Raw genomic sequence first — 21,478 nt, forward strand, 5'->3', positions numbered from 1 at the left:
CCGCTACTAATTAAGGAATGATAAGACTCCATAAAAACCTTCAAGATTTTAGAAGAAAAACTAGTGGAAGCAAGCCACATCTTCTAAGGTGTGGTAGAGAGGAAGACCTCATCCTTGAGTAGATAAGCGATTTTTTTTCATGTCTATTATGAACTTATAACAGGTAGGAAGATGATGGTTTAGAACATTGGAAGCCTTTAAGGTTCGCTGTAGGGACCAATTTTGCTGATAGAAGAATTCAAAGAAATTCTTCTTCTCATCCAACAAGTGCATGCCCAACAAGTAGGTGAAAGGATGAGAGACACTTGGGTCTTGGGTAAAAGGTTCTCAATAAATCTAGGGAAAGTAAATGGTGGTCTGTAGCTTCAAAAACCAAATGGCCCCATAGAAATTGTTAAAGGGCTTCTTATACAAGGACTCCCTTATGCCATCATAAAGATGGAAAAGAAACATGGTACTTAGGGCCAAGTGAGTGCTATAAAGAAGGGATTGAGAAACCCTCAAATAAAATTGCATGGGCTTTCATCCCTTCGAGGCTAGGATCCATTGGCTCAATAAAATCTAGATAAAGACCAAATGCTCAGTAGGGGTCAAGGGCTCATCGGCAGACTTCTCCAAAAATAGCTCCATGATCCAAGTATAAGAACTAGCACCCTTAATCTTGGACTCAAGCTTGATAGGAAGGGTAATAAAGGATTCGTGCTTCTTAAGGATAGCAAAGAAATTCTCCTCCCCAATAATCGATAACCCTAAGAGCATGAACACATTTGAGAGCATAATAATTGTGGGGCTTATCTCAAAGAAGAAGGAATTGCAGCTAGGAGCCTAGAAGCTTAAAATGGCTATCAACAAGCTAACAGGGACATCAACGTCAACTTGTGAGAGCTGGATGAGGTCAAAAAGACCCATCTCCTTCTACCACAATTCATAGGTTGGCTTCAAGCATTTGACCCAGTTGGTCTAGGTACGAGGAGACTGAGGCTAGTTGTAGAGCTTTTAGCAAGAAGATTTGGTGAAGGGTAACATTGTTTAAGCCAATATGAGGTCACGAACTGAGGTCAGGGGCCATGGATTTGGCTGTGTAGGACCTGTCACGTTCAAAATGTCTAGAGCTATAGACAAATACCTTATGTCGCTCTAGTTGGATAGACGAAAGCTCCAAGGAGAAATGCTAGTGAAATAAAGTGAAATGCAATCAGTATTTATCCTTAAAAAATGCAAGAATCTAACCTAAGGAAATGATCTTACCAGAAACTAATGCAAGGATGGAATGAGAAAACTTCTTAAGAAAAAGAAAGAAGAAGCATTAGGCTAAGAATTTAATTAGAGAAAATGTGAGTTTAGGACATAATAGTTACTATAGTAAGTCCTCTTAAAGGGCCAACAGGATTTTGAATTATAGCTAAAGAGTCAGGCAAGGTCATGATAGGAACAATGGATGGTGTAGCATTAGAAGCAGTGGCAATAGAGGAAGAAGCCATTATTAAGCAAAGAAGCAAAAGGAACAAGGAGAAAAAGTTTAAGGGTCAAGGAATGGCAGAGAAAACAAGAAGGACTGGCAAGAGAAAGGAAGGAAAAAATTTATATTGTCAAGAGGGCAAATAGAAATGAAATGACATTTTAGTCCTCTTTCAATTGTGCCACGTGGCTTAGTTACCAGTAACTAGCACGTGGGGGGCATTGTTTGGGCTAAAACTGAAACGTCGTTTACAATTCCTATAACATAAAATGGGCCAAATAATAAAAGAGTCATGCCTAATAAGTGATCTAACAATAGGGATAGTCTAAATCATAATGAAATAGTTTGTTCAGAAAAGCACATGCCTTTGAATCCCTTAAGGCTCAAAGCCACTACCTAGACTGTTGCAATATACAAAGCCATAACCTCAATGGGCCCCGAATCTCACAAAAGCATTACCATTATCCACCAATATCTCGAAAACATGGGTTGACAATTAATAACAAAACGTATTGTGAGTAGAAAGACTGTGCCATAAATCTCGTGAGTTGTGCATATTGAATCCCTAATATTTTGAGAATGAGTTCTAAATTCCATGGGAGAAACCGCCTCAGCTAGACCATTATAAAAGGAAGAAGAAGGTCATAGAAAAAAGGACAAACAACAACACATTTTCAAACACCGAAATCCTTTATACTTGTAGCTCTTATATTTATCAGATAACTTTTAGTTTCATTTTCAGCCTTGTAATCTTTACCACTTTGTAATTTGACTTTAGCATTAATCAAACACTTGTTATTCCAACTGTTGTGTATCTTCTATGTTCGAATAAATTGTGGTAAGGGAGTTTGAAGACCTCTTGCTATTATTTGAGACTGAACATCTCTAGCACACCTGATAATTTTGTTGTTCATGACAAATAACTTTTTTAATGTCATGACATCACAATTTGGTGCTGCAATATCATTAGGCAAAATTTAATTTGCTATGAGCTTCAAAATTGTCAACTTTAGGTCCATAAATTGGGCCTCCCTATATGAATAAAAGCCAGATTTAATATCATAATTGATCCAATAATTTCTACAATTGTTTTGAACTTTATTCACCTCTAATCTCATAAATAATTATCCAATTAATCATATATTTTTTAATTAATTCCATAAGATGACTTCAATTATATTAAAAGACTCTAGTAAATTCATTAAAATATTGAAAGTCATCAATAACCTTTTTATATAAAAATATAAACAATTTTTTTTAGAATTTGTTATTTCATTCACTTAAATACATACAACAATCTATTTTAATTCATAAAATTTTGTACACACCTAAATTGAAAAGTGAAAAATATATGTTTTCATTTGTTTTACAATTTGTTACTTACACATGTATAAACAACTTATTTTATGAGAAATTCTTAGGTAGATCGAGTGCACACGTCGTTTGTGATTTGTCTAATTAGAATGTCCCAGTTCATTTAAATAAAATCTTATATGACTTTATTTTAATTGATTTTATTCTTATAACATAATGCATGTTTAATTTTTTTTCCTTTCTTCTCTCTATTGTCATTAATATAAGAATCAATTTATATTTAATACCATTTGAATGTCATGTTTTACAAGCTGAGTGGTTTAATTAAAAAAATGCTAAATAAGTTATTTGTGATTGTAAGATACTTAATAAATTTAAAGAAAAATTTTATTGAACTGCTATAAGACTAGTTATGTTGTATGGTAGTAAATGTTAGGTTTTAATGAGACAAGAAGAGCATCAAATTTGAGCAATAGAAATGAGAGTGTTGAGATGGATGTGCAGGTATACATGTAAAAATAAAATCTAAAATGAGCACATATAATAAAAAGTAAGGCATAACATCTATTGAAGAAAAAATAGTAAAAAATCATTTGAGATATTTTGGACATGTACAAAGAAAACCATGAGAGGCACCAATAGGGAGAGTATAATGGATAATTTTGAGCCATATTAAGAGGGACGGAGGAAGGCTAAAGAAAACATATATGAAAGTTATTAACTAAGACATCTTAATTAACATTTCTAAAAGATTGATAAATGACAGTATACAATGATATTATACAATCCATGTAACCAACCATACTTAATGAGAAATGACTTCTTATTGTTGTTGAATTATAACCTAACAACATATGAATAGGGTTAAAATTTACCTTTTTTATCAAATTTGGTTTAGTTAGTAAAAATTTGATATATTATTTATAAGGTCATGGGTTCAAATTTCATTACTGTTATGAGGACGGTAATAACCAAAAAATTTTAAATAAAATTAAATTATGAATTAAAATATTTTAAGAGTATTTTTATTATTTTGAGAACACCTTTAACGACAAAAAAAAGTTGGTTTAGTGGAGGCAATACAAGCACACACGTAATAGGTCTCGGGTTCGTGGTTTCTAGAGGCCCAGAGTGGATTTTTTTTTTTCCCGGTTTTTGCTTCAACCTTTATTTAATTACCAAATTTTCCATTATTTAAAAAAAAAGAAAGAAAAAAAAGAGAGAGAGAGAAGAAATCAAAAACCCAATATCCTAAAATGCAGGCATTGTTATTCATTTTATGCTCTGCCTCCATTTTTTGATTGTTCTAGAGCTATGAGAGAGGAAGAGTGCTTTAAACCATAACCCATCTTCATCTCCTCAAATCTCTAGTCTTCCCCTCGTCTTCTGTCCATTGTCGGTGAAAATGAGCGCGCCGTCCGCCGCTGCTATGGATTCCAAGATGCTCGTGGATTCTCTGTTCTTCCTCCCCTATTTGCGTCGCCGGCTGTTCTTTCTTCTCCTCTGATAGAGTTGCGTGTAGTATGTCCTTTTTATTTTGCGTTATGGGAGTTGGTTCATGGGTGCAAAACGTTCAATCTGTTGGTCCTTTTATTTTGCCCTGTAACGTCGCTCTTCTTCTTGGTTCAAGCGCCGTCGTCGAGTTGTGTGTAGCTGGGAAGCGTTAAATTTTCTCTCTTCGTTGCTCTGCTGGGAACTTTAAGAGTGAAAGTTTTACGAAAGCAGCTATTTTGAAAAAGTTGTAATACGTGGATTTAGTTTTTTGAAAATATTGTTTCAGTGTGTTTATATGCCACCTCCTTTATTTATTTAATTTTTTTATTTCTCAAAAGATAAATGTAACATGTTTTTAAATTAGTCTTAATGATTTTGAGTTTAATTTTATTGTCGAATTTTGCATTTGGAAAATGTTTTCTTTATAAATGAATTTTCTAGAAAGAGTTGGAATTATTTCTTCAAATGAATATGTGAAAGTAATTTTTATATTTAATTTATATGTAAGAGATGATATATTAATTTTAAACCCATGTATATTTGTTTTAAAATGTGGGGTTAAATTAAAACATTGATTGTTAATAGCAGATTTATTAATCCTTACATGCTACTTAGAAGGTATTAGTCTTGTGCAATAACCAACACATATGGAATTGAGGGATGACTATTCGTGAGCATGGTACTCATACTTGTTTTCGTGGGCCTTATACGTGTGCTTGATTTTGTAGGATTTATGCTCATGCTTGTTGGTTAATTGTTTTGATAAAATCTTACTAAAGAGTGAATTTTAAAAATTAATTTTTCTTAAAAATTTGATCTTTTAAAACAAATTGTGATTTTTACCATATTTGAATTTTATATTGAGCCATATAATACTCAAAGTGTTTAAACATGTTAATATTTAAAGTGAAACTAATAAAATTGTAATTGAATATATACATTCATAGTATTTTGTTTATTTACATAACTGTTGATATATATATATATATATATATATGAGGCATATGCTATATTATTTGCAATTGATTATTTCATTAGGTTATAAGAAATTCATTGATATACCTATTATTTCCATCAAACGTAACTGGGATGTTATTCATTGAAAAAAATATTATTTTTAATCTCAGATAGTGTAGTTGACATTGTACGTCTTGTTGACCACTGAGAGACTTTTTGCTGAGCAAAGTAGAGATTTATTTTGTAAATATTTTTTTTTGATGTAATTATGAAATTTATCTATTATGTTTTGATGATATAATTAAGTGCTTCACATAGATTATAGTTAGGTTTCTTATTTAATTAAATACTTTGTCTGCTAACTAGATGAAGCTGTACTCTTAATTTTAGTGATACTCTGCTGAAATTTTATTGTAAGATTTTTAGGAAGTCATAGTCAGAAGGAAGGTGTTGCCAAAATTCTTACAAATAAGAAAAAAAAAACAGGAAGGTTCTTGTGAAAAAAAAAAAATTATCTAAGATTTCCCAACTTCAATATAAATATAATTGAGTATTAGAAAATTTTCTTAAAATAAGGCTCAAGGGATATGCATACCGGTCACTCTTGTTTTGAGACATGACAATAACCTTATTGTTAAGCAATCGATAAACATTTGTTGAGTTTAAAGACATACCTTAATTTTAATAAATCTTAGAGGCTATACTCACATAAACTTTTACTTTATCCACAAAAAAAAAAAAAAAATCCCCCTCTTGGTAGGAAATTAGAAAGACAATCAACGGTGATTATATTTGCCATCAAAAGCCTCATATCACGTGGCGACTAGAATTTGTAAAATATAATGTAACTGAAGACAGGTTCAACTTAACCGTAAAACTTATAAACTTCATATATTAGTGGTCACTTAGGACCTCAACCGCTAATTAGATGATCAAGATCTTATGGAATTCTCAAGCGGATTTAGTAACATAATCTCTCTTAAAATAACCATCTAATTTCAGTTTTCAGACATAAAGGATATTTTTATTTTCAATAGTTTACTAAATTCTGAAACATTTCTGAAAATTATAAAGCAATTGCTACCAAAATTCTTAACTCATGATTGCCTCTGTTTTTTCAGTCCCAAAGCCAACTATATGTGTTCTAACGTTTTAGTAGCAAGTTTTGGTTGCATGAAGGATATCACTCATTTAAATTAAAAAAATTATATCGGCACAATCGGTTTCTACTGATTAACAAATGCAAACAGATAAACCCTAAAACTAAAAGATGGCATTAATCTTAAATGCCATCTTTTAGTAGTTAATCAGTAGTTAACAAATACAATAGTTTTAATAGATGTCTTGTATATCTACATAGACCATCATTATTGATTTCAATGAAACAGCAAGGCATCTTAAATAATACATATACACATTATTACTGAAACAGTTGGGGTCTCCCTTATTTCATATTTGCAGATTAGGGCATAAACCTTGATTTTGTTATAATCTTCAATCAGACCACATATTGAGGAAGAGCAATGCCTCTCGTTTCTGGTAATCCAATGAACAAGGCAGTTTCTACTTCTGAAGTTGGACTATTTTCTAAGGAAGCTGGCTTCTCACCATGATTCTTATTCCTGGCTTGCTTTTCCAGGGTATCATGCTGCATGCAGAGTAATCAATCTGTCTTTCATTCATAACTCATAAAATGTGAAATATTACTAGAATTTTATAGGTTTTCCATGATCAAGACCAATGAAACATCCAAGTCAAAGAATGATTTATAGATAAAATGAACTACAGTATCACCTTTTCAGCGAGCCTTGCATTTTCTGCTGCTAGGGCTTTTCCCTGGTTTGTATAAAAACAAAGTCAGCATGCTTCTCTTGCTGGAAAATCTTTCAGTGTTCAAATTCTAGGTACCACATTTAGCATAAAATAATAGTTATGAACTGTCGTCACTTAAAATCCTACTCTTTATATAATGATTTTAAAAGCATCAAATATACTAAAAAAGATAGGGAGAATGATAGAGAGGTCCTAAAAAACTAATTAATTTAACTTAGGTCTCAAGTATCAAACTTCAAGAATTTGCAAGTTCAATTTTCAATTTTGCAACTTCATTGTAATAAATTTGCAATTTGTGTTTCAAATTTTAACAGAGAAAACAAATTTATTTATTTTTCAATCATGTTAAAATTTAAAAAGTGAATAACAAATTCATTATAATGAAGTTGCAAAATTGAAAGTCGAACTTGTTAACACCTATAGTTTGACACTTGAAACTTAGGTTGAATTAATGAGTCCTTTTGAGATCTTTCTGGATATGACAATTAAATAGAAACTGTCAAATAAAAGAGCCCTCAATTCGGTCATCTGGTTCTGGTACCATCAAATATGATGACTATATGCAAAAAAACCCATGATATTTGTTGCCTTAAATATGACAGTTGATCGCATTAACTAACTGTTAATGTGTTCAATCGTCATATTTTTTTTCGTGTTTTTATACATAAAAGCCCAAAACCAGTTTGTCAAGCATCCAAAACAACAAACCCAAATATACAAGCATACAAAGCAATAACACAAATCAACAAATATGATTCATTTCCAGCATCCAAAAACAGCAAACCCAAATGTAGAAGAAGAAAATCTTAATGTGCCTTGGAGAGAGATTGATGAACAAGAGAAAGGTAGACTAAATTGGAGATGTGAGTGTTGCTGAAAAATATGCCTAACATGTTTAATAAACTTCTATCTATTCATTGATTAAATGTGCTAATGAATCTGAATCAACTTGGTGTGGATGGGTCAAAGAACAAATTGGTCGATAGGAGCACAAATGAGGATCGTGAATGTCACAAATGAGGATCGTGAATGTCTACAAAGACTACCAGTTTGGAATGAACACTGAATCTTAATCAACAATCAAATGCAGACTTCAAGAGTATTGTAGGATTTTTCATCATGTGCCCTCTGAGGTCCCTTGGTCCTCTCTTTATAATGGGTATGCAATACTGAAACATTTTGTCATGAGTTCTACATCAAGGAGCTTCATGAATGGAGTGGATTTAACTAGTGTAAGGGGACACATTCAGTCATTGCTTGGCTAGTTTTCCATCATTTATTAGCTACAAAGGATCGTTCCAAATAGTTCAAGCATACGCAAAATGATCTTTGCTGCTTTTGTCAAGCTCACTTAGTTGATCATTTGTTCTTTGAGTGACCTGTTTTTGCTGCTACACTAAAACTGTTGATGACTTATGTTGATTTTGATATTCGCTGCTCTAAATTATATGTTCGGCAGCATGTTTTTGTGCAAACTAGAAGGAAGAGTAGATTGGTTTACAAGTTGAAGGCATCTGTGTTTTGTGCTACTATCCACTCTATATGGCAAGCTAGGAATGCCTTGGTTTTTTAGCAAAAGATCCCAATTAGTACCCAGATTTGTCTTAGGATTGTAGATTAAGTTAAATGGAAACATCTCTTCATATATAGGAAGAAACAGGTATACTAGAGTGTTAGGTATAAGATTCAACAACATCTTTTATTTGTGGCCTGTTTCATTCTTTAGACTTTGACATTTAGAGCTATACTTTTTGTATCTTTTTGTATAAGGGGGTAGTACCCCTTTTAATTCGATGCATATGGTTATTTTAGGCTAATATAATATTTCACCTTTCTTCAAAAAAAAAAAAAAAATCCTTCTATCTATTGTGTTTCTACACCCCTTGGAGTTTGCCAGGCATGCCAGAGGAACTATGTCCTATAATGAGTTAGTAATCAGTGATTGTGAGCTACCAAGATTCTTTACCACAATTTCTTTGGAGTGCTTTAGAAAATTAGAGTTTAGAGAACACAAGTGTATGCAAAGAAATGATAATGCATTTCTTGGAAGTTAGTACTAAGAGAACGCTCCAATGATCAGAAGGAAAAACAAAGTGATGAGTCTAGACTGAAAGTAATGAGTTGCACTTGGCGAAAGTAAGGAGTCACATTGGGAAAAATTTAAGCTTGATGCAAGGTCAGTTGACTGGGTTGCTTGGTGCGGTTTGGTTTGTTGAGTGTTGAAGATAGTTAAGCGCTCGTTGCCTTTTATACGAATGGGTAACAATGCTCTAAGTCGAATTCAAATTTCGCCCGCCAACCTAAGTAGTAACCTTCTGGGCTTGATTGTGGAGGGCGATGCTCCTGTACCTCGTCACTGCTAGTGGGCAGTGGCCTCCTATACCTGTTCACTGCTCCTCTTCAACGCATTGTTCCATTGCTTCATGGGAGATTCAACCTCTTAGATCACTCAAGTTGGGCTGCTATTGTGTGAATTCCGTGATTGGGCTTGGCATGTCCTACTTTAGGCCCATAACGATTTTAGTCCAAACACTATCTATTCATTAGTAGCTTGATTTACTCATCACTTATAGACAAAATTTATCAAAACTTGTTTTCATTGGCTGCATGAGTTGGAAAGTTTGTAGTTATGTTATAGGTTGTAGTAGTGGTTTATTATTTGACACAGCTAATGAAAAGTTTGTTATGAGTTCATATTGGGGAACCTCACAACATTAGTGAGATTTGTAAGTTTTAGAAGCTTTCCCACCTAATAGGCTAGTATTTTGGAATGTGATCTTTTAAATTTGTGCTTCTAATATTGATGCTTTCATTGAGAGGTTGATCTCATGGAAAGCATTATCCACAGAGGATATTGACCCTTAGGAGGCCAATTAATGTGCCATAGAGTAGAGCTGTTGGGGATATTCGCTCTTGAATAGGGTACATTGTTATGAGTTTCACATTGGGGAGTCATACAAGAGAAGAAAGGCTTACAAGTTCAAGAAGCTTTCTCACCTAACAAGCTAGTATTTGGGATGGTTGTCTCTTTAAAATTGTGCTTGTAATATTGATGCCTTTATTGAGAGGCTGATGTCATAGAGAGGACTATGCACGAAGGATTCTAACCCTAAGAAGGCTAAGTAAAGTGCCGTGGATTAGAGTTCTCAGGGATGTTAGCTCTTAAACTAGGTACATTATTACGAGTTTTACATTAGGGAGCCTCACAAGAAACGTAAGTTCATAAATGGAAGAGGCTTTCTCACTCAATATGCTAGTCTTTTAAAATGAGCTCTCCCTTTAAATTTGTACCTATAACTTAGTTGTAACCCCAATTAATGTGAAAGTGCACCAAATCTCTCACTTATTTTCTCACAATTAATTATCAGATTTCTATTATACAGAATCACATTTACGCATAAACTACCATCTCACTTGATGCAGACATCTTACCTTTTCTTTTAGTTGCTCCACTTGTTCTTTGAAAACTTGAATCTGAAAAGCAGTAAGATTGAGGTTGAGGCAAAATTAAGTTCCGACATTTTTGGAGTAAAATTATACAGACATATTAAAAGCTAACCTTCCTCTCACGAATGTTTTTGACACTTCTTTCCAACTGCTGCTCTATATCTTCTAGTTCTTTTATTGAGCATGAGCCGAAATCTTCTCCCAAGAGTTTCCTAAGAGATTGAAACCACAAGTTTAAAAAATTCAAATTTTCTTTTACCATGAACGCAAGTAATTTTACATGGGAATATATATATATATATATATACACACATATGTATAGAAGTTCATGAGTAGGAATTGAACCGTTTTGAAATTTCAAGCTGCTCAATCTTCTTCATCATAGTCTCTGTTTCTTGCTTTAGATGCTGCAATTGCAATTTCTTTCAAACATGAGGATCGCAAGTCACTAGATAACATTTTCACTTTTGGCAACAGTTAATTTTGTAATTAAAAGTTCTAAAAGTAATGCCTCACTTATGAATAAACAACAATATTTCAAATGTAAATTTATATCCATTACAGGCAACAAATATTTGACAACACTTGAAAACTGTTACATGTATGAAACAGTTACAATACAATTAGAAAAAAACTAAAAAGAACATGGAATCATCTACCTGTATTTTCACATAAATAATGATAACTGGAAAAGTAGATATTTCAGGTATAACTTTTATAGTAATCTCAATGTGCCTACATGCAAATTTATGATTCGTCTGAGCTAATTTTCAGTAGACTAGCCTTTTAGAGTTTCGATTTCCCAAAGATGTTAAATGAATATTCTCCATCTCCTGTTTAATGCAAATTGAATGCCGGTTTGTTTAGTACAAGTTATTTGGAAGAACAGGTTTTTAAGTCCTAAGGTGACCAATCTTTAGCATTCTGATGGTTCAAATTTTAATTTTTTGCCTGACAATCAAAAACTATGTTTAAGGTTGATTATATTCCTTCTATGGTCTCGTCTTTGTCTATACTTGGAGCTCCAAGGTAAGGTGAAAACCATTATTTGAGACTCTCTCTCTCTCTCTCTCTCTCTCTCTCTCTCAATGGTTATGGCTAATGAGGTTGTAGAAAGTGAATATGAAGCTCTAGCACTAGGAGTGAAAATTTCTGCTGTGTAGAAAGGAAAGTTACCAAAAGAATACTTTTAAAGGCCTTTTTTTAATGCAACACGCTATGTCCAGCACTATGTATATTCTAATCAAACTAAAAAAAGTAGTGAATTGGCCATACATTGAACAAATTCATTAGAAGAATAAAAAAAGAAGAGAATATAGTAGAGGGAATATTAGAGAAAGAAGTTCCACATCTAATAATTAGAAAGTAGATTAGGAATATATAACATTTAGGATATGTCTAACTAAGCGGCTTAAGCTGTTTCAGTGAAATAGGCAATCCTTAAGCATGCTTGTGTGTGTGTGTGTGTGAGAGAGAGAGAGAGAGAGAGAGACTGTTAGATTTGAGGCCTTTGAAACTAAAAAATTGTGAGACAGAGAGAGGGAGATAAAGACTATTATATTTGAGGCCTCTAAAACTTTTTGAAAAAAAAAAGTACACAAGCCCAAGCTCAGAGAAGAAAAACATGAAGACAAGATTGCAAAGGGAATATTAGAAAAAGAAATCCCACATCCAATAATTAGAAAGTAGATTAAGAATATATAAAACTTAGGATATGTCTAATCAAATTGCTTAAGTTATTTTGGTAAGATAGACAATCCTTAAGCATACTTAATGTAAAAATTTGACAGATATAAAGATCAAACAAGTTTTTTCTACATGTTAGAAAATAATTTGGAGCCCTCCATTAGACGACTGTAGAGCTTTGAATTTAGAAAGGACGAATTTCATCTCCGCTGCTAGTTTTTTCCCTTTTCTCTTATCTCCTTGTTCATTTTCTGACATCTCTTTGTACTCACTTGTGTATGCGCTGGAATATATTTACTTGTGTATGCGCTGGAATATATTTACTTATTATGGTTGGCTATAGTTTTCTTGTTCTATGATGATTATGGCTATATAGTTGTGGATTAGTGTATGAAGACTTTGTATTGTACTTTAATGATGTATCTGTGTTGGAAGTCAAATGTAAGTTCATGTGGGAAGGAGTAGCTAGATTTGGTTTGAAGATATCTATATGTTATAAGTTCTTGTAGACGTAATATCTTAAGGTTTTGGGTCAAAAAGTAGTGTTAACTTCCATGATTCCTTCCAAAGTTTAATACCTCATTGTTTGATGCTTTCCAAGGCCCTAAAGAGTTGGACTCTTGTGTGGGATATAGCTTTTTTTACCAGAAGAATATTGTTAGGATTCAAGCGAGAGATAATGTGAGAAGTTTCATTTTAGACAGAGAGTTGGCCTAAACAACAGCCATAAGTTCAATATCTTAAGGGTTTAGATTAAGATGTGGTGTCAATCCATAAACTTAATATGCTCCCTCCAGTCCAAAATATCAGTATTTTTTAATAAGAATTCACATCAGTAAAGTTCTTATTCTAATAAAAATATATAATATTTTTTCTTTTTCCCTTTAGTGCCAATTACCATTACACTTCATAAAGTGTGGAGAGATGAATTTATACAAAGATCTAGGTTAACATATACAAGGGATAAAATGAAAAATTATTTTTATATGCATTAGGTTATTTATATTTTGAACCAAAATTAATTGGGAAAAAATAGTTATATTTTGGACCGGAGGAAGTGTACCTTAAGGGTTTAGGTCAAAGACGCAGTATTAATCTCATCATTAACATACTTCTTTCCAAATTCCATTTAATTAAAAGGCCTCGGATGATCTCTATGGTATACTATGTTCTCTTGGTCCCCTAAAAGTGTGCTTAATACTCTCTAATTAAGTGGCCACTAATTAGGGATTAATTAGGGTTTCTTAATAGGACAAAACATAAAGAAATTAATTAATAGACTAACAACTAGTTAGTGTGAGTTAACAATTCACTAGAAGGATAGAGTTATATCTATTAGTCTCACATGATCAAATTAAGTTTGCATTTAATTAATATCATTATTTAATTGCATAATACATTATGGGTTGTTTCAATTAATTAGTACATATACCTAGTAGCTTAAAAGATGCTTTTGTGCATGCATCTATCATTTATCTCAGGATCTTTGAATTCCTCCTCACTTATTCTTAGTTAGCCATTTGCTTGGCCATGTTACAGGTTGAAAAACCCAACAATATTTGAGGCGTGTGAGGTCTAATCTGGTGGAAAGAGAGGAAAAGATTAGGCATATGAGCTACAAACATTTGAGTAATTTATTCCACTTCATAATATATATATACACATATATATTGCAACCAGTCTCTTGAAAATAAATTGATCTATGAAACTAACTTGCAAAAAGATCATTCATTGAACCAGAAAAAATCGGATTTTTTCAGCAGTTAATAAATTTTGTAACAATTTTAGTATTCTATATCATTAACTTGATAAGATTAATTAGTTTTGGGAACTCCTCACCTATATATGAGCTGCGAACATTTGAGGCTTCTATTTTGAAGTGCCTATGGTTAATTTTGAAACTTCGAAGGGTTTGAAAGCTTAATGTATGTTGTCATGTGAGAGCTACCTTTTTTTTATGTTTGCTTAATGGTAAACTAAAGTATATTTGCAACTAAAGTATTTAATATATTAGCGTAAGAGCTTTGTCTCAGATAACATGTCCCTTGAGATATTGGCATAAAATTCTAGATCAACTTTTGACGAAGTCAAATAATATGGAAATGGGAGAATTTCATCATAGGATCATGATGTAACATATTTTCAAATTAGTCCCAAAACATTTTAAAATTTCATTGTAGGATATTGAGCTTGAATTGAAATAAAATAATCAAAATATCCTTTTTCAGTATTTTGTAGCGTTACAAGTAACAAATAAAGCAAAGCATTTAACAAGCATTGTTGTTGATTAACAATAAAAAATATTTGACTTAGGATGCATAATGAACATAGAAAACACAAAATAAACAAAAGGATAAGAATAAAGCAAAAACGAATGAGAATGAAAAAAATAATAACCTGCATATTTTGTTCACAGAATCTGGTGCATGTTTGAGCATCTCGGTTATGATTGCGGTACCGTTCAATTGTTGCCTGCATACTGTGAAATTGATGCAATAATAATCAATATATCAACATATATTGTAAAATTTATAGTAAGATGCAATAATGTGCTTCATTCTTCATATTTCATGCAATACGTTGAGACGTGTTTTGTTTGTTGCAATAAGATTATATTTGGCCAAAAAATTTTAAAAAAATTGTTTCTTACTCTTTTTTGCTCCTGCTTTTCTTCATAAACTTATCAACTACGATCACACTAAAAGAAGTGATAACAAAGTACTACAACGGAAAAATAGAAGTGCATGAAGTTAATTCTATCAACTATAGTTGTCTAAACAAAGGACTACATTATGAAGACGACCTTTTACAAGAGGGTAAAGGAGTAATAGATTGAAGAAATGATTTACAATAATGAATATATATATACATATATATACGCCAGATTAATCAAAAGCCCAAGCTCCCAAATCTAGACCAAGAAAATAAAAAACAAGAACTTGGGACAAAAAGTATTGAAATTCATGTTACCCAACAACAACAACAAGAACAAGCCTTGTTTTATTATGTGGAACCAGTTGCATGGATTACAAAATGTTATTGTGTCCTATCAATAACCAACCTTCAGGTATATTGTTAACCAAAAGGTCTCATTCCATACTTTTTTTCGATGTTTTCTTAAGCCTTCCTTTGTCCCTTTTTACAAGGCACAAGACTACATATATCATGTTACCCGAAGCTAAAAAAATATTTTCAAGCAAAAGACTATCTCTATCATTAAGTTTCCCAAGACTGAAATTCGTCTTGAGCCAATAGTTAAGTTATACCACTTTATCATGTCAATCCTTACAATGTGTGTTCGCCAATAACCTATAATTACTCAATGATATGATGCCTTGAGTTATATTGCAATCAGTCTCTTGAAAATAACTTGATCAATAAAACTAACCTGAAAAACAAAATTGATTGAAATCCATTGAACCCGCTAAAATCGGATTGTTCATTAGTCAATAAATTTTTTTAATAATTTTAGTATTCTAGTCCCTGGAATGATCGAGTCTTTGAAGTGCCCTAATATAATGTGATTACCTTTATAATTAACTTGATGAGATTAGTTGTGAGAACTTCACTTATATAATCATGATGGTGTAATTGTCACTTTACAAACATACATTTCTACTATTCATATGTTTAAATTGTTTAATATTATAGTATAGCTAGCTAGTTAATATTTACTTGGACTTTGTTATGTACATTAAATTGAGTGTTCGCGTGTCCATACACATACCTAGTATGATTACGTTAGAGCTACTGAAATTTGATGTTTTATTTATGGCAACTTTTATTTGTATTTCTCATACCAATTGCTTAAATCAAATCAAAAGAAATTTTTAATCAGAAGCCTGAGTATAAAGTCTTATTTCAAACAAATTAGAGATGTTTGGAATTTTGGATAAAATTTATTTCAATAATGCTTATCCTAACCCTGAAGCAGTTTGCTGACATATGCTTTTTCATAGATTTTATGGTTGGTGGGCTATGGAGTAAGGGTTAGGAGCTTTGAAAGGCTTTTGTTGCAAATTAATGATTTATTACTATAAGAAACAACAAATGTGTGATGGATTATTTGCTAGTGAGCATGGTTCTTTGAAGAAAATAAGAATTAGGGATGAAGAAGGTTGCGCATAATATCTTCAAGATGTAAGCAATACTTTCTTTTATGCTTAATTATCCCCACCTATTCCAATCTTAAGGTGTAAATTGGGTTGATGGTGAATTTCTTTCAAGATACAATGAAAGTCCTTGAGTATGGTTTGCATTCTCAAGACTCAAGCCATTAGAACAATGATGTTTACAAAGTAATTGATAATTTAACTTTATCCTTGGTGCACTTAGAGACAAAGGCAATGAGTTTGAATGGATGTTAGAAATGAGTGATGGTTAGGGGTATTTATGGAGAAGTGATGCCTTGAAGTAGTACTTCTTAAACAATATAACTCTTTAATTAAAAAGCCATAACCCTATATTTATTCATGAACCAAAATAGTTTAATAATTAATAACCAATAGTTATGTAAAATAACTTTTCATAAAGAGTAACATATCCTTTTAATATAGAGCTTTCTAATTAGGGACTACCAATCTTCACCAAGTGGTTACCACACCTTTTTGTTTCATAACCTTCTAAAGATGCCTTTAAAAATGGGAGAATGACAAGGAGGTTTCTTAATTCAAATTAGGTCTCAAGTGTCAAACTCTATGAATTTGCATCGGCTTTCAACTTTGCAACTTCATTGTGACGAATTTGCAACTTGTGCTCCAAATTTTAACAAGAAAAATAAATTTGTTTACTCTTCAACTATGTTAAAATTTAAAAAAAAAAGTTGCAAATTCATCACAACAAAATTACAAAATTGAAAAACAAACTTGCAAATTTATGAAGTTTAGCACTTGAGATCTAATGTGAATTAATTGGTTTTCTTGAAACCTATCTATCATTCTCCCTTTAAAAATTAGAGAGGCATGACCTTCATGACTTTTAGTATTATAACTCCCTACATAACCCTTACCTTAAATTATAAGGACGTGATGACTTTTGAGAAAGAAATCTCTTCATTTTGAAAATATTCTACAATTATTTGCAAAGGACAATTTATGTGTTTTTATAGGATAGTTATAGCCTTATTTTTTTGGATTAGTGAATGTTTACTACTCTCTAATGTTAATTGCATACGCGTTAGCTTCATTTTGTGTGCTTGATATAAGTTTTGGTTAAAGGCTAGTAACTAATCGGTGCGTATCCTAGTTGAACTAGGGACAGGGAAGTTGTGGAGTTAAATGGATTATGGTTTCGCTTGTAGAATGGAAATATATCTACCGATGATCTCATACAGTCAAATGAGTTTGCACTTAATGATGCTAATTTTTGTCACACTAGAGATTGTAGGCAAACTTGTGTACTGGTTTGGACATCAAACTAACACAATCATTATATTATGAAGAGAGTATAATAAACTCATGACATGCGTAGTGTTGGGAATGTAGGACAGCCTAATTAACCTGTATGGGTTGGCCAATCATAAACTAGAAAATAAGAGGAATAAATTGCATTTAACCATTTTTTGATAGGCTAAGATTTTCTCAACAGCCCAAGTGCAGGGTTATACGAACCAACCACATAACCCATCATTATTTTGAAAAAAAAATAAAAATCAACACAAATTCTAATGCACGAACTTAAAAAATTAAATATTTCATTCATCTTCTTCACCAAGCATGATTGAATTTGAAAAGACATGTTCAATTCCACAAACAAATCTGCAACCACAAATTTGAATGACTTGTCAAATTGGAAATGGTTGTTAGGTTATAAGTTAAGTGAGATCTCAGTAATTAATCTATAACTTAATTGCTAGTCCAATCCTTGAATATAATAGTAATTTTAGTGGGGAAGTTTGTGATAAAGCCAGAAAAATAAAGCTGAATTGCATTATTCTTGCTAAGTGAATTCCTTAGATTTAAAGTTTTCCTTTTGCTAAACTTGTTTTAATTCATGTTGTTTCATAACCCCCCCAAAAAAAAATTAAACCACTAGTTCTTTTCGCTAGCCCATTTTTAGCATTAATTTCCTGATTGAATTGCTAACAGTTTAATTAGTTCTTTGGGATAAAACTTTGATTACACATTATCCTGCAAAAATCAATTTTTAACTCTAATTCTGGACAGCTCAACAGTCATGGTCAAGAATTACATGTTGAAATTATAATCTAAAGCTAAAAGAGGAGCATGGTCAACTTAGACTCGAGATATATCATGTTAATGGTGACGGTGATAAGTTTATAGTATATATAGTGACGTAAAATTAACTAACACGTCAGGTGAAAATGTGTTAAGTCAAACCGTGGATATGTACGTGTAGTTTGTCACCCCCTCCCTTAAAGGTATTGAGTAGTGTTAGGATATATATCGAATTTTGCATATACTTGAACTGATATGGAAAGTCCAGCATCGAATAATTTAAGGCTTAATCTCAACAAGTAGTTAACACAATCATGTGTTTTGGTTATCATCACAACCAAGTGAAGGATCATATGCATGGGTATTATCAAGGTCTTGGATAGTTGTCATTTGTAAGAAGAGGGTTTACAAACTTTTCATTCAGAACTTCTTGCGTGAAAGGTAATTAATTTTGCACGGTCAACTTAATTAGATTCAACATATATCATGTTAGTGGTGATGGTGATAAGTTTATATATAGTATAACGATGTAATTAAAACGAACAAAATCTTACTGTGATAAGGTGTTAAGTCAGACAAGAAAAGGAACTAAACATTAGATAACAAGTAAGGTGACACTACAACAAAACAGTGATTTTCTATCGGCAATTAATTCATGAACCCTGATCGCAAGGTTTGATTTTCTAATTTGCAGTTGACTGAAATTAAGTTTATAGTTATTTTTTATTTCAACTTGCTTGTTATTTGACAATCATAATGATGGCATGATCTGGTGAGAGTACATCCAGGTTTTACTAGTATCATTTACCCTACGCATTTGTTGAAGATAAACGAGTTTGAACATGTAGCTCTTCACTGTCACTTTAAGGTATGACTAGTGTTAGGATATCTAAGTACGAGTTTACTTGAGTTGATATGGGAAGTTCAACATCAAATAATTTTGAACTTAATCTCAAGTAGTTAATACCATCAAGTGTTTTGGGTTATATCATCACAATTCCAAGTCAAGGATCATACATGGGTATTATCAAGGTCTCGGATTGAAATGATTTGTGAGAAGAATGTTTTACAACTTTTCATTCAGAAATATTGCAAGTGTGAAAAGTTCATTAATTTTGCAACTTTCAATTCCAAATACGTACATGAGCGCTTGTATTAATTGTTTTGTACTATTTGTACTACTTGGGACGACCTTGGGAAAAGGGAAGATTATTAATTGGCTCGGAATATTTTGTTTAAGTTAAATATAAAAAGGAGATGAATTTAGAAGCTTGATGACAAAGTTAATGCATGTTCAGAATAATTTCAGCTGACAATTATATATGTAGAATTAACACAACTGCAATATTAAAGTACATATAGCCAGCATTGGAATAGAAAAGCATGTGTACTCTAGTTGAATTAAAAACAGTAGTGATCTAATAGAGCATCACTGCCAACTTACTCATTGTGTTATACACACACACACACTCCTCTTATACTATTTATAAATAACTTCTAATATATTTCATGAAATTAAAAAAAAATCTTAAAATTCATTAACTTCATCTAGAAATTTAATAATTTATTAACTTTGCCCTTATTAAATATATATACTTTAACAACATATTTTTCTCTCTAACATTCAATGGAGGACAAATGAAAAAATATATAATAAAAATTTAATGAGGTGATTTATAAACAAGAAAAAAAATATATATTCTCTCCATGCCTTAGAAGGAGTTACATACATACATATACATATATATATATATATATATATGATACAGTTCTTGAACAGTACAAAATTTATTGTAGGGTGATAATATCGTAGATGCTCACTCTTGTCAACAAAAATCAAGGTTCGAACACCTAAAGAGAGAGTCAATTTTCATTTCATAAATTAACGAGGAGATTTTAATTAGTGAAAGGCATTTATGAAATAATTGTGCATAACGAGAATACATGATAAATTAAAACTAAATATTTCACTGATCCCTTTCTCTTCCCTTGCATATAGTTCAATCCGTAATATTTGTCTTAAATGTTTGTCCTTCTTTTCATCCGTAACTGTGTGTAATGATGAACTGACCTGTATAATCACTTCATATCTCCCATCCTACTTAAATGTGTGGTATTTTAAGTAATTAACTCTAATAATTCCAAACAAACAAGGGATTGGAAAAGAAAAGAAAAGTAATTAATTAATTAAGATGGAAGAACACGAATATATTACCTGGAGCTTGCAAATTCATAGAGTTTGCCTCTTGGGGAGAAGATGATGAGAGCAATCTCAGCATCACAAAGAACTGAGAGCTCAAAAGCTTTCTTTAAGAGTCCATTTCGTCTCTTTGAGAATGTTACTTGTCTGCTTGTCGCGTTCTCTATACGATTCATCTGTGTCTTCCCTCTCACCATTTTTTCAATTCTCCCTCTCTATAAGCTGATTTCTGCAAATCCCAAGCTAGACCTTCAACACCCAGAAAAAACTTACCCCAGAGAGTAAAGATATAAGTTCAAATTAATGCCAATAGATCCGATTCTCGGAGTACCAGCAAATCCAAAGTCCCTAATTAGTTAGTTAACCAGGTGAAAAAGTAAATTTCAAATTTGGGTATTATATTTATTCTCAGAAGAAGGCTAGAAAGCCAGAAGGGCTGGTTAAAGGAAGAAAGATTCCATACAAGATAAGGAAAAAAAATCCCAGAAATCCGAAGATTGAAAACCTAAGTATAAATGCGAAAGGAAAGGAAAGGAAAGAGAGGAAAGATTGAAAACGAAGAAAGAATCTGAAGGGAAACAAAAGAAAAAACCCAAAAGAGACGAAGCATTGTAAAAGAGGGAAACGAACCTTTCCTTATTAATCTGTCACTTCGTCTCTGATGATGCTCAGCCATATTAAGAAAGAAAAGGGGTTTTATGGTAAGAGTGAAATGAAACCTCATGCTTTGCCTGATCTGGAAAAAATCCAGGCCACACAACATCCTCAAAAGAAAAAAAAATATCATGATTCACAAATGAGGAGGGGACATGAAAGTGACACCCATATGGTAAGTTTTTATTTTAGATGAACAGACTGGACCGCAAAAAAAAGCTGAGGAGTGGGGAGGAAACTTTAAAGTAGGAAGGCTTG

At 32.2% G+C, this 21,478-nt stretch overlaps 1 protein-coding gene across 2 annotated transcripts; it reads right to left on the reverse strand.

Annotated features, from left to right (window-relative positions):
* Positions 1-6,408: 6,408 nt before the first annotated feature.
* On the reverse strand, positions 6,409-21,274 carry LOC129287835 (MADS-box protein SOC1-like). Of its 2 annotated transcripts, XM_054924082.1 has the most exons (8): positions 21,197-21,274; positions 20,582-20,795; positions 14,588-14,669; positions 10,850-10,911; positions 10,617-10,716; positions 10,490-10,531; positions 7,019-7,060; positions 6,410-6,872 (listed from the first exon to the last, which is right to left on the reverse strand). In XM_054924082.1, the coding sequence occupies exons 2-8, from the start codon at positions 20,761-20,763 to the stop codon at positions 6,723-6,725; spliced, it is 660 nt and encodes a 219-aa protein (XP_054780057.1). In that variant the 5' UTR covers positions 20,764-20,795; positions 21,197-21,274; the 3' UTR covers positions 6,410-6,722. The 2 variants fall into 2 exon arrangements, with proteins under 2 accessions (XP_054780058.1, XP_054780057.1); XM_054924083.1 differs by lacking the exon at positions 21,197-21,274 and having other exon boundaries at positions 6,409-6,872; positions 20,582-20,815.
* Positions 21,275-21,478: the final 204 nt, after the last annotated feature.

Source organism: Prosopis cineraria, unplaced genomic scaffold (assembly GCF_029017545.1).
Source record: "Prosopis cineraria cultivar Desert tree isolate PC_DT_omini unplaced genomic scaffold, ASM2901754v1 PC12, whole genome shotgun sequence".
Taxonomy (NCBI): Eukaryota; Viridiplantae; Streptophyta; class Magnoliopsida; order Fabales; family Fabaceae; genus Prosopis; species Prosopis cineraria.

What these genes read in the sequence shown, in the direction of transcription:
- LOC129287835 (XM_054924083.1), bottom strand. Translation starts at nt 20,763, where the DNA reads ATGGTGAGAGGGAAGACACAGATGAATCGTATAGAGAACGCGACAAGC. An exon ending in AAAACATTCGTGAGAGGAAG is followed by an intron (nt 10,532 to 10,616) that starts GTTAGCTTTTAA and finishes ACTGCTTTTCAG; the next exon opens with ATTCAAGTTTTCAAAGAACA. An exon ending in TGGAGCAACTAAAAGAAAAG is followed by an intron (nt 7,061 to 10,489) that starts GTAAGATGTCTG and finishes TATACAAACCAG; the next exon opens with GGAAAAGCCCTAGCAGCAGA.